Source organism: Sorex fumeus, unplaced genomic scaffold (assembly GCF_029834395.1).
Source record: "Sorex fumeus unplaced genomic scaffold, SorFum_2.1 ptg000035l, whole genome shotgun sequence".
Taxonomy (NCBI): Eukaryota; Metazoa; Chordata; class Mammalia; order Eulipotyphla; family Soricidae; genus Sorex; species Sorex fumeus.
Genome location: NW_026606092.1, coordinates 36,479,882 through 36,498,009, shown reverse-complemented (window position 1 = coordinate 36,498,009; position 18,128 = coordinate 36,479,882). Strand labels below are relative to the sequence as shown.

Below are 18,128 nucleotides of genomic sequence, written 5' to 3'. Positions count from 1 at the left end.
AGATACTGCACTTCTTGGCCATGATGCTTACATGCCTTTTAGTAGTGCTTACCTGGGTAATATCTTTACAGTTGTGTTATTAACATACACCTGACTGGCTGCGCAAGAAATAGCTTGAGGTTCAGAGTCATAGGTTCAAAGCTTCCAGGATCATACACCAATCCATGTTCTAGTAGTGAGAATTGAATTTACATTCTTATGTATGTGAGGCTGTAAGGCATGTATTCTAAGGTTCGGGATTTTGTGAGTTTTATCAACAATGAAATGTCTCAGCTTAGCATCTGCAATAGGTTTCATGAGAGGTTTTTCTTGAGCACCCCAAATAAGTTAAATGTTGCCACACAGAAAGAATTTAATTCTCCTTTTTCGGTAATATGTATTACACACTGTTGTATTTAATTACCTTTTGATTTTAATTATATTAACTTTTTTGAATTTGTTTTATGTGTTGTTATATAAGAACTTAAATACAATCCTGATTTTGTCTCATTTCTGTGATGAGCTATTTCATGTTTAGCCTTTTATATTAAAAGTTATTTTTTCTATGATGTTTAGTTTAGGATGAAACAACTAAGAAGACTTGTGCTAAATATATTTATTTATAAATATATATCTGAATTTTTTCACTTTGGAATTAAGAGCTCTTCAAAGTTTTTTGCTAATTTTAACAGATATTAATGCTTCTTAAATGTTTTTGACCATGATTTTTAAAATAAATAACATTTTGGACTATAAATATTCTTAAGAAACACTTTAAAAATTAGATATGGTAGGCTATTATTTTAAATTGAGGTATTATGATTGATGATACTCTGAATAAGGATTCTATTTGCCACATGACTGCCAGAGCCAATATCCCTCCGCAAAGTCCCTAGTGACATTCCATCTGTCACCTCACTCCCTCCAGACTCAGTCCTAAAAGCAGAACCTCTGGACCCATTTTGATTTAGTTATTGTTTCTTAAAATGAACGAGTTTTAGGATCACTATTTTCATCGCTATGAATCAAGTTTCACAACTTTCAATTTGCATATCTCTAAAATTAGGTCAGACTCATATCTACAGTTTATTCTTACATAAGGTGTGTGTATATTTCAATACATGACACGTAAGAGATAAAGTTTTCTCAAGGAACAGTTTCCCACTCTTTTCTTCTAATATTGATTATTTTCTTATTTTTTTTTTCAAATCTCCCATCAGTAGCACACCTTAATTGTTCTATTTTGTACCTCCTCATATGCTTATGTCTTAATAAAAATCCACAAATCATTCTTATTTCTGAAAAAGACAAAGCTAGATTGTAACGGTCACCACAGCAAAATTTCATTAAATGGGCTGTCACTCTTGATGAAACCATCCAGGCAGTCTCCTTTCTTCCATTTAGTGAAATGCATCATACATAAGCCCTCTGGAGTTGCCTTATACTCTGTTTGAGATGCTTGGATAAGTAGAGTAACTTTCAATTTACAATAGCATCAAGTATTTAGCTTCCATAGCATTCCATGGCAAAAACTAATTTTGTCCTGAAATATTTCTCATTTCTTCACCCTTTTAGATTCTCTGATAACAAACAAATCTAACATTGAGAAGAAATTATCAAATCTTCCACATATATCTTTGCAAGTATCATCTTTCTTTTGCAAAGTCTGTGTCTTAATAACATGCAAATTAATGCATATCACTATAACACCAAATCAAGAAAACACAATTGTAAGGAAAAAATATCATGAGGCCCCCAGTACACACATTTAACCAGACTTAACTTCTTATTATTAAGGTACGTGCAATGTAATTTTGCCGATATTATTTCTTGCTTTGGAAATACTGGGCCCGCTGGAGCAAATCGATGAACAATGGGAGGGCTTTTACTTACTTTATTTATTTCTTGCTTTACCAATGTATGCATTTAGATTTTAAGTGTCTCCATAATCCTTTAACTTCATGACTATAGAATTTCTAGATTGACTTATGGTTAGAATATATAAATAAGTCACATATTCTTTATAAAAAAAGGAAAACAAGTTACTATTATTAACAGTAAATATTTCATAGATTTGTAACTGAAAACTGAACTACTCTTTATTAAATGATTAATTTAGTGAAGTGGATTCAGTACCAAGAGTTATATGTTGCAATTGTTTCAACGTTTTTCCAGAACATTTAAAATTCTCAAGTATTGGATTCTTTTTCACCTGTTTTTTAAACGTTGAAACAATTACAACATATAACTGATAATTTAGAAGAAATTTTTAAACTGTCTTGTAGTAACTTTTCAAGTGTAAAGGTTTTTTAAAAAATGAGAAAAAACAAAAGCAACCAGCATTATTCATGAATACATATTTCTGCCTCTTATAGAACTGATGGAAATAAATCACCATATATATTTATATTCTAAAATGTATTAACAGAAATTTATGATTAGTTAATGGACAATAAAAGGAAGTTTTCTTATGGCTGTAACACTTTTATTTATATGGGTATCACATGCAAACATTATATACCCTCAAAGCCACATAATCTTTTGTTTTTCTATAAATAGCAGTATTTTAATGCATAAATTAATAGAATGTTTGACGTTTGATGTTTACTCATGTACTTAATATTCCCAGCGTTCTTCTTTGTTGCTCTGAAATTCCCTCTAGCATCATTTGCCTTCATATGGAAGATCATTTCTGGTAGCATATGTCTGATACAGAATAAATCTCTTATTTTTCTTTAGTCTGAAATTTCTTTCACTTTGGTTCCCCATGATTTCTTATGTTGCTCAATATTCTAATTGTTTTCTCTTTAGATTTCTTATGTTGTGCTATTTTCTTGATGCTTCCAATTTTCCTCTTTATCTTTATAAAGATAAAAGTTTGACTAATATGAACCCAGAGATGGTTCTCCTATAGTTGTTTTTGGTTTCACTAAACATCTTGACTATGTAAATGTTTTCCTTTCATTGAATTCTATAATTCTGGGCTATCATTCATCCAAGTATTTTCCTGCCCTGTTATTCTCTCTCATTTTGTAAACTCCAGTTGTTATATGTTAAACTTCTCATTGTTCTCTAAGGTTTTAATTTTTAACCGTGTCACTATTTTTTTTTTAAGGTTCAATACTATAGACTGACATGAGTTTCGTTAACTATTCTAAAATTTCCCTTCCATTCTGAATCCCTTGTAGTTGCCTCTTGATTTTGTGCTATGAATCTAAAAGTCCATTTGTTTTTTCATTTGCTGTTTTTGGTATTTATATCGGTGTACACACAAAATAATTGGGAGCCAGCTGGTAAAATAAAAAGATGAAGATATGGCATATGTTTCTATGATGATATGTCCTCTCTTTTTCTTGACTTTTGTACTATTCTGACTCAAAAAAAAAAACCCATGGAATAACAACTGCAAAAATGTCTGAAATTTTAACTATTTTTAAGATTCATTAAGAAGTTGGCTGATTCAAACATATTACTAGCTATTTCTTATTTTGGACTTTCTGAGGGTTTTTCCCTCATTTTTTGGGAGCCAGGTCACCCAGGGTTCTGCCTTCTTTTTGATTCTATCCATTCTTAACAATGGAGACGTTACTGGTGCCTGCTCGAATAAATTGATGAACAAAAGGAGGAACAGTCCTACAGTTCTAGTTACAGGTACCTGTGAGTTCATATTAATTTTATAAAATTTTATTCACTGAAAACCATTATCTGTATATTGAGAAGAAAAATATTAATTTTACATGTTTAATATCATATTTTTGTCAGCTCACAATGATTAAGTTGTTTCATTTTTTTGCTTTAGTTTTAAAATTATACATAGTTTTTCAATAATCTTTCTTTCTTTTTTACATTTCTTTAATGATATTTGCAATTTATAATATAAAGTCAATATCTAGAATTATATAACATGCAATAATACATTTCTTATTGGATATTCTAGGCCAAACTAAAGTATAACTGTGTGTATGATACATTTACGTTTGATTTCAAATTTAATTTGTATGTGGCTTGAAAACATACTCCGTATGATGGCATAAAAACATACTCTCTATTATCACATTTCTTTATATTTACTGAGTCTTGTTTTATGACCCAAGTATGCACTTAAAAATGACAGGTATTATGTAATTATTAGCTATCTAGCTCTATAAATGTCCATTATATAAGGTGCCTGATGATGTTGATCAAATCTTTATAGCCTTACTGACTTTCTACCTGTTTTTATTTTACTTTAAAAGGGATATTAAAATTGTGAGCTAAAATTAACAATTAATCTATTTTTCTATATTTCCGCATAGCCTCTAAAATGTGTATTTTCTTGCAATGTATTCCTGGCCCTGGAGAGTTTTTGCTTCAAATCCCTTAAAGATTAGCATCTTGCCTACAGTTGATTAACAGTATTACAAAAGATTAATTTGCATTTTTTTGTTCATTGCAAGGAGGTTAGCTAGGAAACAGCTCTAGTGTTATGTACTACCTAAAGGGTGTCTGGAGTGATTTCTAAGATTAGGGATCTCCACTTTAATACAGACAACAGTTCCGTTCAGGGGTTCTCTTCCTGCCATTTAATAAAACAGCAACAAACCACAGTGAACCCATTTATCCAAATCAAGAGATTTTTACCTTGGAAGTGTTGTAGACTGTTTCATACCTTAGAGTAAACACTGCTATTAGCTTATTATTTAATTTTTTATTTAGACTGCTGATGTAATATGGCTTGACATCACTGATGGAAAAAAAAACATATAATAAAGTAAGAAAAAAATATAAGTAAAAAAACAGAGACAAATAAAAAACCCCGAAGGAGACTAATATACAGAAATCTAATTGATTGTCATCATCACTGCATTCAAATGGTCCGTTTAGTAGGACCTAAACAGTGCTTAATAAATTAGGTCATCACAATTTCAATATGAGATGAAATTGTCTATAATCCTGGAACTTCTATGGCCCTTAATCAGAAATGGGTCATTAAATATGCAACTAGGACGATGGTGAAGGGAAAATATTCCTGCTATAGAAGCAGGCTGGGGTACTGGAGGGAAACTGAGGACACTGTTGGAGGAAAGTGGACACTGGTGAAGCAATTATTGTAGAAATATTGTGTACCGTAAACAAAACCACAAATCACTTTCTAATGTTGTAAACCACTGTGATTTAATAATAATAATAATAATAATAATAATAATAATAATGGTCACAGTCCTCCCTTATTCATCAATTTGCTCGAACGGGACCAGTAACGTCTCCATCGTGAGACTTGCTGTTACTGTATTTGGCATATTGAATACTTCACGAGTAGCTTGCCAGGCTTTGTCATGCCGGCGAGATACTCTTGGTAGCTTGCAGGGCTCTCCGAGATGGGTGGAGGAATTGAACCTGGCTTGGCCAGGCCGGCTGCACGCAAGGCAAATGCCCTACCCGCTGTGCTATCGCTCCAGCCTAATAATAATAATAATAACATTGTAGAGAGAGAAGCACCATGGAAATTGCTAATTGTCTTAGGCAGCAAGCAGAAAAAGGGAGGAAATATGGTTGTTAAATTATTAGTAACTAGCTTAAAGTTTAAAAAATATCAACTAAGACAAATAGTTTTGCAGGGTAAGTGAGCGAGTACTGTGGGGAAAGCACTTACCTTACACGATCCACTACCCACACCTTATATGTGCCCTCCTCACAGCTCTGCTAGGAATAATCCATGACAGCAGAACCAAGAATAAACCTTGATTATCACTGGGTATAGCGCAATTTCCTCTGCTCAAAACCTTCATTAAATAATTCATGCTTTACAGTGTTCAACTTTTTTTCCCTTTAGTTCCCTTCCCCGTAACTACTGCTATTTTGAAACAGAAAAAAATTCTCCAATTATTGAGCTCTGTCTCAGAACCTCATGTTTATGCCAATCACTTCTCTCCATCAACAAGTCATTTTATAGCAAATAAAATTAGAAGCTAAAAATTAAAGATGAGAAATTAATTTTCCTTGGTATACAAATAATGGAGAACTCTCATTATTTTAATGTAAAACTAATCTTTTTAATGTAAAAACAAATAAAATAATGGTTCACCTTTGATAAAATTATATGTCTGCTTTGCTGATGACTTCAAATATTGGCAAAGCCTGTCACAATCATGTGTAATAGACCATTATTCATTTGTGGGGATACATTCCATCCTTTAATTTTCCTGAATTATGTTTATAAACACACAAAGGATAATGATGATTAACGTGAAATTTACCTTTCAAAAGAAAGGAAGCTATAATTTTCATAAAATTTTAGTATTATTTGATATTACTGTTATTATGGACATCCAAATCAAAATCTTAATGAGATATTACATTATAACCTTGAGAGTAGCATATATATTTGTATATGTATAGCATATATATTTGTATAGAATATATGTATAGCATTTTATTTATATAGCATACATATATGAATAGCATCTATATTATAATTTATAGCATGTGTGTCTCTATATGTGTATATATAAGCATTTATTTATTCACATTCCCTCTATACACACACACACACACACACACACACACATGATACAATAAATGCTGGCAAGGATGTAGATAAAAAAAAGAACTATCGTTTGTGGTGGGAATATAAGTTGCTTCAATCTTTATTAGGAAACCATATGATTGCTGTAGAGATGCCTCTGGACTTTAAGCCAGGCAAACTTCATGGGGGTGCCTCAGACAGGTACAGGTGTTATCCATCCACCTGGCCCCTAAGAACCCTGACGGCTGCCAACTCCCAGAACCCAATGAGAAGTGCAGGTATATGGGTTCAGTGATGGCAAACTCCAGGCCTCAAGGGAAAAGGAATGGACCAGAACTTCTCACCCCCCACCAAACACACACACTCCTCCCCTGGTCCATGGGCACCTGGAGGTCACATCCACAAACTGCCTCTGGCTGCTACGTAAGCTCCTTAATGGCCATGATCAAGAGACACATAAAAGAATTTCCCAACCAAGCAGCTTGCTGCAGAGATTTCTCCAAACCCTAGTTATCTAAAATTCTAGGATTTCAGAAGCACACAGCTGCTCTCCTGGCCGTGAGGCATCTTATGTTATTCATAACTAGCAATACAAAAGAGAATATGGGGGAGATTTTCTGCCATACAGGCAGGGGAGGGGTAGGATGTAGGGTTACTGGAGACCTTGGTGGAAGAAGATGTGCACTGGTGGAGGCTTGGGTGACCAATCATTGCATAGCTTAAACTCAAACAGGAAAACTTTCTATCTCACAGTGATTTAAAAATAATAATAAAAATACTAAAATAAAATTAACATTCTGAATTGTAAAAAAAGTAATGTGGCGTTCATGCCACGTTCAATCAGCTTAATCAATGGCTGAATAAATAGCAGTACTATTACATTAAAAAAATATGAATTATCCTTTGAAAATCAAAGAAGAAAATATCATGTGATCCAGGAATACCAAAACAATTAGGCATAGATCAACGATGCAAGAACATTAATATGAAAGGATAGTCACACCCTTGTAGTAGCAACCCATAGAAAGATATTTAAATAGTCAAAACATGGACTCGAACTCAATGTCCATAGACAGATGACTATTTTGTTAGCAAAGCATTCCTTTCTGGAAATTCTCCAGAGGTATATGTCTAAAAAAAAAAATCAGTGCTTACCAGCTGCTGTCCTTGTACTCCCCAAGCTGCGTACTGCAAGATGGAGTCCTCAACTTCTGGAGGATTAAGCTCCCAAACTTCCCTTGAAGTAGATGTAAATATTGTTACATTAAAAAAATCGAAAAAAGTAAGCAACATTATAGATGGCAAATTGCTCATGAAAACAAGAAAATCAACAACTTACCCAGTATGTATGTTGTAAATCACATAGGAAGCAGTATATGAGTAATGAAAAATCTGAAAGCAAAAAAAAAAAAAAAGAATTAAGAGTTATTGATCCCAAACCAGAATAAAGGATTTTACTCAGAAGTGTATATATGTACTTCAAACACTAAGGAAATCTAGGAAGTAGGTTTAGAAATACATTTAAATGTAAGTGTTCAAGTTCAAGTATATCACCTTCTTTGATGCTTATTGCTATAGTGCCCTAATTCTTCCTTCTACCATTCATGGATGTCAACACATATTCAATCCACTTTATACTAATATAATTGAAATCAGATTGCTTTCTTTTTCAGCTTGCCTCATTGCTTAAGGAGAAAAATGGCAAACTACAATGATATTCAGGATCTTGGTATTTCTTTCTATAGGCTTTTAACATTTGGAACATTCACTTATGATCCACTCATCATCTATTTACCTAGTCTACACGTCAATAACCTTATAGGAATTCCATTTAAATATTCTGAGTTTACTTCTGCTTTCCTCCCTTGTTACTCTAACACAAGTGGATAGTTCTTGTGTTTTTCTTTATAGTATTTGCATAGAAACATAGATCCTCTCACTTAAAATTAATCCCTCTCATTTATTTGATTCTCTGGAATCTTTCAAATCCTTCCAGCAGTGATCCCTAAACACACTGCCAGGAATAAGCCCTGAGCACTGTCAAGTAGGGCCTGAAAAAAGTTCCCAAACAATGAACAGCAGGATCAAATATAATCCAATATTTTTGTTTTGTTAATTAGACATTATGAAACAATTAAAACAGAGAAAATAAGGAATAATGGATTAGGGAAAAATAATCTGGGTATACTTCAGTAAATATTTTTTCAAAGTCATGGGAATCTAGTGACTTAAACTATGCTCTAGTTATATTAGTTGTACAATTCTTCTAGGGTTTACCAAAGACATCATTTTTTAAATTTAGCATGCAATTAAAATATCCTTTCTCTGTTGTTAGTAGTTTTATATATAACAAAAATAGTATAATAACATCAACATTGTTTACACGTTAACTTGCTAATTTTTCTTGCAGCAATAATAGCTTCAATTATACATGATTGATCACATGTTTGGTAATGTAATAACTAGTTTTCTCTCCTTCTCTTGAAAAGCCAATCCTTGTGGAAAAATAAATAACATTGTATTATACAATTTAGCTTTAATCTTCTTTCTCTTTTGGAATAGTTATCATCTATGACTGCCTTCACTATAGTATTTTTGAAGGAATGCTATTTTTATTGTGTCTATTTTGACATATTAATACATATAAAATATATCATATTATACAAAATTTTCTGACTATAAATTTCAATCCTTGATTTACAATGATAGCTGAAAAACAGGTGATAAATGTGACTATATTTATAATCGTCCCTCAATTCAACCTCAGAAAATTCTGTTGACAAAATAAACTACAAGATGAGTCATTTGTCTTGAAAGCAGACAGATTTTTATAGCGGTGTTAGGACCAAAAGATAACTTTTCAACCCAAACATGGTTCCACTGTTTTTGAAACTGTTATGGCAAAAAGTAGAGGAAGTGGAATAAAATTGATATATACTATTTCAAAAACTTCATTAAAACTTGCTTGAGAAAGCTGGCTCTGAGATTTCCAATCATTTAGTCTTTTGATACCAAAATGCATTGGAGGTACATAATGCATCTTAAAAACCTGCAATTCAATCTGATTTCCTCATTTCTACATTTCATTGGCACTAACCTTTCATTATCAAGAGTGAATTTTTATTATTTACTAAGATTACATTTTACAAAGTAAACATAAACAGTGAATTAGCAAATACACAAGAAATATATTTCCTAAAGAGAAATATAGCATTAGGTTCCTAGGAAGCAATTAGTCATCAACTAATTGATATATAACCTTGTTTCATAAATATTTATTCATGAGAATAGAATATTCAACATTTAGTATTTTGTTCCATACTGAACTCATGATCAAAAAGTATAGTTAATACCTGAACAAAGTTTATTCAACAATGCACTTTCTTTGCTGTTGTTTGGTTTTATTTTGTTTTTTGGTCATATCTGGCAGTTTTCAGAGTTATTTCTGGCTCTGTATTCATAAATCTTTTTTCTGGGCTTTGGGGAACATATAAGGTGATGGAAATTAAATCTGGGTCAGTTGCATGCGAAACAAACACTCTACTAGCTATACTATTTCTCTGGGACCTAACAATGTACTTTCTAAGTAAAGCACATTACAGTCTTCATAAACATAAAATTATAGACTGAATTCCCACTCTACACTTTTGCATCATTTTAAAGATAGCCGTTATCAAACTTCACAAACAAAAATATAATATCAAAAATTATTAAGGATGGGGGTATGGTGCTGCCAGCAGGTCAACCTGTACCTGTGAGGTGAGTGCATCAGCAGCCAATGGCGCCTTCAGACTTCCAGATACCCCAAAATTGCTGCTGTGCCTTTGGCCAGACCCCAAAAACTTGGAGCAAAGTTTTCCAAGAAAGTAAAAGGCCAAAAGTTAGGTATGTGGGAAACACACCCACAAACCACCTTTGGCTCAGCTATGATAATCGGAGGCATGGCCTCTCTGGTTCCTGATTGAACTGCTTAATGGCCATGATCCCAGAGACTCAGAAACGAATCTCAGAACCCAAAAGCTTTTGGCAGAAACGTATCCTGTTCCTGCAGTAGGTTACTGGTGCTGGGCCAACCCAGGTGGGAATAGGTTTCGTACCTTGGCCTGTTTCCCCTGGCGGCCTGGTGGCCACCATCCTCCAGAGGCTACTGGACAGTCAGGTTTGGGCCCACAGTGACGAGACGCAGGGCCTCACGGGATGGGAGTGAAGCCAATCCTGTACTCCCCACCCCAACGAGACCCCAAGTCATCACCCACGAATGGCCTCTCTGGTTCCTGTTCAAGCTGCTTAACGGCCATGTTCCAGAGACTCAGAAACAAATCTTGAAACCCAGTGGCTTTTGGCAGAAATGTGTCCAGATCCCACAGTAGGTTACTGTCGCCGGGCCACCCCAGGGGGGAAAGGATGTTGTCACTCTGCATGCTCCCCCTTAGTGGCTTGGTGGCTGTCATCCTACAGAAGTCATTGGACAGTCAGGCTTGGGCCCGCAGTGACAGAACTTGTTGGGCCTCACGGGATGTGGGTGGAGCCGGTTCTATCCTCCCCGTCCCAGCGAGACCCCAAGTCATCGCCCACGAATGGCCTCTCTGGCTCCTGATCAAGCTGCTTAATGGCCATGATCCCAGCGACTCAGAAACCAGTCTCAAAACCCAGCGGCTTTTGGCAGAAATGCGTCTGGACCCCGCAGTAGGTTACTGTCGCCAGGCCACCCCAGGGGGGAAAGGGTGTCGTCCCTCCACCTGCTTCCCCCTGGCAGTTTGGTGGCCGTCATCCTCCAGAGGCCATTGGACAGTCAGGTTTGGGCCCGCAGTGACGAGACATTTTGGGCCTCACAGATTGGGGATGGAGCCGGTCCTGTCCTCCCCACCCCAACGAGACCCCAAGTCATTGCCCACGAACGGCCTTTCTGGCTCCTGATCAAGTGCTTAACGGCCATAATCCCAGAGACTTAGGAGCAAATCTCGGAACCCAGCAGGTTTGGGCAGAAATCTCTCCAGATTTAAGTGTTAAAATTTCGAAATTTCAAAATTGTGCGGCCACTGCTGCAGCCACGCGACATCATATGTTATTCATAACCAGCAATAGAAAACAAATTGTCTACTGTTGCCTTTTCAGCAGGTCTCAGTGTTGGGGTAAAATCTCAAATAATAATGGTGGGTCTGGTGTCAAAATATTGAATGTGATCAAAGTAGAGAGAGTAATGTGGAAATCATCTGCCCCACAGGTAAGGGGAGGGTGTGGGATGGGGGTATACTGGGGTTGTTGGGGGTGGAGAATGGTCACTGATGAAGGTATGGGTGTTTCATTGTATGATCAAGACTTAGACCCAAAAGCTTTGTAACTGCTCTCACGGTGATCCAATAAATAAAAATATAAAAAATGAAAAAAAAAAGTAAGGTGGAGTTCATGCACAATTCAATCAGCTAATCAGTGGCTGAATAAATAGCAGTACTCCTACATTAAAAAAAGTATTAAGGAAAACATTTGATAATATGAAAGCTGAACACTTTATATCTGAGAAAGTGAACTACAACATTCTGCTACTCTGTGCATATATGTGAATAATTAAGAAAACTTAGTTATGACTTTGTATTTCCAATGAATTTTAGAAAGTTTGTTATCTGCAAATAGCAAAGATCAAAGTGCTAGTAACATAAAACACTGTACTGTCCTCCAGTTGTTCATCAATTTGCTCGAGTGGGCACTAGTAACATCTCCACTGTGAGACTTGTTGTTACTGTTCTTGGCATATCAAACACACCACGGGAATCTTGCTAGGCTCTGCTGGGTGGGCAGAATACTCTTGGTAGCTTGCCGGGCTCTCCAAGAGGGACAGAGAAATCGAACCCGGGTTGACCATGTGCAAGGCAAATGCCTTACCTTCTGTGCTATTGTTACAACCCCTATAAGATAATATTAGATGAAGAAAAACATGTATTTAAAGGTCTGTCAAAAGACATACAAAAATGTCTTTTTAGAATCGGGGAATTCTTGCTTTAAAAATGAACATTCGCAATATTATTCTACTTATTAAATTCCTATGCAACTTATTTGATACAAGCACTGCAGTAAGATTCTAAACCCAACCTAGTAAGAGACTGGTATGAAGTGAACCTGTTTTTTATTTCATATAATAATTCAAGTGTTAGAAGGAAAAAACTATACGGACACCATTTTTCAATTTCGATAGGTATGATTATTTTGTCCCAGACAGAATACAACTAACCTGCACATAAGCAACAATAAGTACAGGAAAAATATGCTGGAGATCCTGGAAGAGCATAATGAATGCTTTCCTGACATATTCACTTAAATGAACTAACTGATCATCACAGAAAACAACTTTTTCTTTTGTTTTTAGAATTCAGTTCATGTGATATCATGTCTATACTTTAAAACTGCATTTCAAAGTACTCCAGAGCACCAGATTTTCAATTATTTATGTCTCACATTTAACTCTCACTATAATATACTGACTAAATTACCAACTTCACTGACAATGCCACCCTCTATAAAATGTATTTTCATGTACTAGACCTTTATGCTTTAATTAATGCAAATGAGCTATCTTCATACCAATTGCTTAAAACTATTTCCTATGCCCTGTCACTGAATCATTGAAAATATCTGGTTTGATAAACTAAAATAGCACTTAAATGTCAACTAATGACAGAGGTGCAGGTTGGTTTTCAATTTGCGCTGAAATATATTTAAACATCATCTAATTACCTATAAATTAGTTTTCTTTCCTACATGTCAATGCATATATTAATATATTAGAATAAGGACTGAAAGGGAGACAAAAGTTCCAACATTTTTCATAGTCCTAGAACTATAAAGGTGAAGATAAAAATTACTGTGTCAACATATAGGACTTTGTAGGTCTTGACTATGCCAAGTAGGTAACTTCAAAAATTGTTTATTTCATTGCCTAAAAATTTAACGTGAAAAATGTTTTCATTTTAATGGGATCAAGGCTAAACTTGCATTTTCTTGAACAGTTCATTTAAATTTTAATCTATTGATTAAGAAAATAAATAAACAAACAAAATCTGGTTATAAAATTAGGAGACAAATAATTTGGAAACTATTTTGTTATTACATAAGGCTAAATCAAGATAATGGAAAACAAAATTCAAATCCATCTCAATTTCAACTTGATAAATTACTTAGTAAAATAGAATCAAGCATGAAAATAGATACATTTCATTATTTTTTATGAACCAAATATGGCATATTTAATTTGGATTAAATATTTTGTAAAATAATAAAAATAATCATGAATGTATGAGAATGTATATGTAATGCTACTTGGTTTCAACAAAATTTTCACAAACTATACCAAATGCTCTGGCTATTTTGATTGCACACTTCTGAATATCTATGGGATAAATCTTAGAAAGTAAAATATGCAGGATGGAAGATATCAGCAATTTGCAGTTTGAAAAGCCATATAAAAAGTCATTTGTAGAAATGTAAATGTAAAGAAACTATTTAAATTCTATATATTATATACATTTGTTTTATCCTTTATTATCAAATAAAATTGGTGCCCATTTCACTGAGATGTGTATTTTAGTTTTTATTTGCTATTTTTTTACTTTTTCTTAATGTCAAAACATAAAGAATACATCACTATTTACATTTGAAAAATATTAAAATTCAGCTTAAATATCTCATACTACATAGTGTTTGTGTATATTTCTTTAGGAGTTATTCATATTTTTCTCATTGATTACTGCAAATCTCTTTAGTTTTTGTTTTGGGGTATAACTAGCTGTGCTCTGGGTTTATTCCTAGTTCTGCAAATGGGTGTCACTCCTTGTGGCACACTGAGAACCAAAAAGAGTGTCAAGATGGAACCTATCCTTGATTTGATCTGCACAAACTGGGAGGTGAATTGCATATTAAAAATAAAAATGTCAAGTCTATTAAATTAAAAAATTTCTACACTTTGCAACACATTGTTTTATTTATATAAAAATACTGATTTTTTAATGATAATATCTTCCATTGCCATACTAATCTTAGTTTTTAGGATTTTTTTTTAATTAAAGCATTGGGGTTTACGAGGCTTTTGATAGCTGAGTTTTAGACAAAGAACATTGTGTCACTGATTCAACAACCAGTGTGTCAACTCCCTCCACCAGTGTTCACAGGTTCCATTCCTAACCCCCACTTCTAACACCCTCCCCCCCACTCCACACACACACACACATGAGCCACGTGAGCCTGTCCTCTTGACAAACACCTTCCTAAGTTTGGTCATTAAATTTTGTGTCTCTGGAGCTAATTTTGAATAAAATAAGCTTTTTTTCTAGGAGAAACTGTTTGGATTACAATGACGACTTTACATGTGAGGCAATCCCCTAGTTTGATCTTTTTGACATCTGTTTAGAGCACACACAGGAATGATCCCTTAGCACAGTGCCAGAAGTAAGCCTGGAGCATTGCTGGGTTGGGGGAAGAAAGGAAGGAAGGGAGGAACAAGTAAAAAAAGAAGGGAGGAAGGGAGGAAGAAGGAAGGAAGGAAGGAAGGAAGGAAGGAAGGAAGGAAGGAAGGAAGGAAGGAAGGAAGGAAGGAAGGGAAGGAGGGAGGGAGGGAGAAAGGGAAGGAGGTAGGGAGGGAGGAAGGGAAGGAGAGAGGGAGGGAGGAAGGGGAGGAAGAATATATTTCTTAAAGATAAAACATTTAAATTTTGTGAAAATATATGTTATTCCTTTTTACAATACCCACTTGAATTATGCATATAAAAGTAGTTAGGGTTGGGAAATTTATAAACAATTACAACGCAGATAATTTAGACATAATGCAAAGGGAACAGTATCAAAAAAATGGTCAAATTCCAAAATCATATTTCAAATAAGGAGGAAGTAAATTGGAATATAATGATTCTTCTGTAGGAAGGATCAGAAGCAATACATAATTGTGCCATTGAGGTTAGTGTTAAAGTGTTCTTGGCTTGCTGGGCTCATATTTACTGTCCACATTTATCAAATGACATAACATTCTCTCAGTTTCTGGTTAGATAAAAATTTAAAAAATGTAAGTAATTAAAAAATTGGTGATAAAAATTAATAAAGAGCATGTTAAGTGGAAGAGTATGGTTGAAAATATTTTAGAATAACTAATATTGGGATGAAATAAGGTAGTCAACAAAGAAAATTATTTTATTTTTTAAGGCCACTTGTGTAAAATGGCCAAATACTACTGTGCAGTAAATCTCTTTTAAAAGGGTAGTGGAGGGAGTATGGTGCCACCAGCAGGTCAATCTGTTCCTGTGAGGTGAGTGCATCAGCAACCTGATGGAAACGTCAGGCTTTCAGATACCCCAAAATTGCTGCTGTGCCTTTGCCAGACTCCAAAAACGTTGCGCAAACTTTACCAAGAAAGTAAACGGCCAAAAGTTAGGTATGTGGGAGTCACACCCACAAACCACCTTTGGTTCAGCTATGTAATTGGAAGCAAGGCCTCTCTGCTTCCTGATTGAACTGCTTAATGGCCATGATCCCAGAGATTCAGAAATGAATCTCAGAACCCAAAGGCTTTTGGCAAAAATGCGTCCTGTTCCTGCAGTAGGTTACTGGCGTTGGGCCACTCCAGGTGGGAATAGGTTTCGTGCCTTGGCCTGTTCCCCCTGGCGGCCCGGTGACCGTCATCCTCCAGAGGCCACTGGACAGTCAGGTTTGGGCCTGCAGTGACGAGACACACGGGGCCTCACCACATGGGGGTGGAGCCGACTCTTTCTCCCCATCCCAATGAGACCCCAAGTCGCCCCCTACAAACGGCCTCTCTGGCTCCTGATCAAGCTCATTAATAGCCATGATACCAGAGACTCAGAAACAAATCTTGAAACCCAGCGGCTTTTGGCAGAAATGCATCTGGACTGCATACAAGGTGGCTGCTGACTCAGAGCTTATTGGAAAGCCAGGTATGAGCCGGAGGTGACGGGGCAACTGCAGTCTCATGGGAAGGGGGGTGGTACCAGCTTGTCCGTCACGCCCTACCGAGGTCACGAGTTGCCCCCTACAAGCAACTCTCTGGCACGGCCATGGCTCCAGAGGCAAAAGGATTTAATCCAGATCCCAGAAGCTTGCGGCAGAAAAGTGAATGGACCATGTGTTAAACTACGGTGCCATGCCTCCCAGGGAGGGAAAGGGTGTTGCTCCCTTTTGCCTTTTTCCCCTCTGGCAGCAAGGTGGCCACCACCTCAGAGAGTATTGGAAAGCCAAGTATGAGCCAGCAGTGATGGGGAAACTGCAGTCTGATGTGAAGGAGGGCAGTACAGGCTCGTCCTTCACACCCTACCGAGGTCACGAGTTGCCCCCCACAAGTGGCTCTCTGGCACGGCCATGGTTCCAGAGGCAAAAGGACTTAATCCAGAACCGGGCATCTTGCAGAAGCAAAATGAATGGACCATTCGTTAAACTATGGTGCCATGCCTCCACAGGAGGGAAAGGGTGTTGCTCCCTTCTGCCTTTTTGTCCCGTGGCAGCAAGGTGGCTGCTGCCTCAGAGCTTATAGGAAAGCCATGTACGAGCCAATAGTGATGGGGCACCTGCAGTCTCATGGGAAGGGGGGCGGTACTGGCACGTCCTTCACACCCTACTGAGGTCACGAGTTGCCCCCCATGAGCAGCTCTCCGGCACGACCATAACATCAGACACACAGAAACCAATCTCACAATTATCTGGCTCTTTGCAGAAATCCAAAATCGTAGCCGCGTGACATTATACGATTCTCATAACCAGCTATAGAAAACAAAATATTTCACAATGCCTTTTCAGCAATTCTGATTGTTTGGGGGGAAATTCTAAACAATAATGGTGCATCTTTTGTCAAAATAATGAATGTAATCAATGTAGAGAAGAGTTAAGTAGAAATCATCTGCCTCACAGGCATTTGGAGGGGTGGGAGGGCGGTATACTGGGGTTCTTGGTGGTGAAGAATGAGTACTGGTGAAGGGAAAGGTGTTTGATCATTGTATGACCGAGACTTAAACCTAAAAGCTTAGTAACTTATCCCACAGTGATTCAATAAATAAAGATACAAGGAAAAAAAATAAATTAAAAAAATAAAAAAGGGTAGTGGAATGCAAGATACAAATTTAAGAATTAAAATTTTAATGGTGAAATTAAGATTAAAAAACAGGTCTTTTTTTCCATCACAAAGGAAACATTACTAATTTTCAACCAAAATTCCTCTGAAATATCTCCAGTTTTCTGAAGCCATAAAACTCATATTCACAGGATTTCAGTGCCTTTGGGTATATTCAGTTTTATTGACACATGGCTTGTGTCAGTTTGATTATTTCCAACTCAGAACTGTCCTCCTAAAGAGGCCAGATATTTTCCCTAAAGTTCTACCACATCCACTGATCCTTGAAAATGCCAAAAGCCAGGAAATAGAACATGCATCAGTACCCAAGGCCTGTAAATAACTGCCAATGTGGAGAGAATAGATATAAATTACAACAAAAGCCAGATTAATAGAAATTAGTAAAGATACTCACTCAGGTGGCTTGCTTTCTTCACTTATTTTTTTTATTATTTTTTTATTTTATTGACCCACCAAGGGATACAGTTACAAGCTTTCATGTTTGAGTTACATTCATGCAATGATCAAACACACATCCCTCCATTT

General features: G+C 35.9%; 1 protein-coding gene across 2 annotated transcripts in view; it reads right to left on the bottom strand.

The window, feature by feature from the left end:
- Positions 1 to 18,128, bottom strand: part of DPP10 (dipeptidyl peptidase like 10) — a 671,828-nt gene that overhangs the window by 109,994 nt on the left and 543,706 nt on the right. For both annotated transcript variants that reach the window (XM_056117572.1, XM_056117573.1), the window contains exons 6-7: positions 7,824 to 7,876; positions 7,640 to 7,721 (exon numbers count right to left, since the gene is read on the bottom strand). In XM_056117572.1, the coding sequence (XP_055973547.1) occupies positions 7,640 to 7,721; positions 7,824 to 7,876 (135 nt within the window). The remainder of the gene's footprint in view (positions 1 to 7,639; positions 7,722 to 7,823; positions 7,877 to 18,128) is intronic.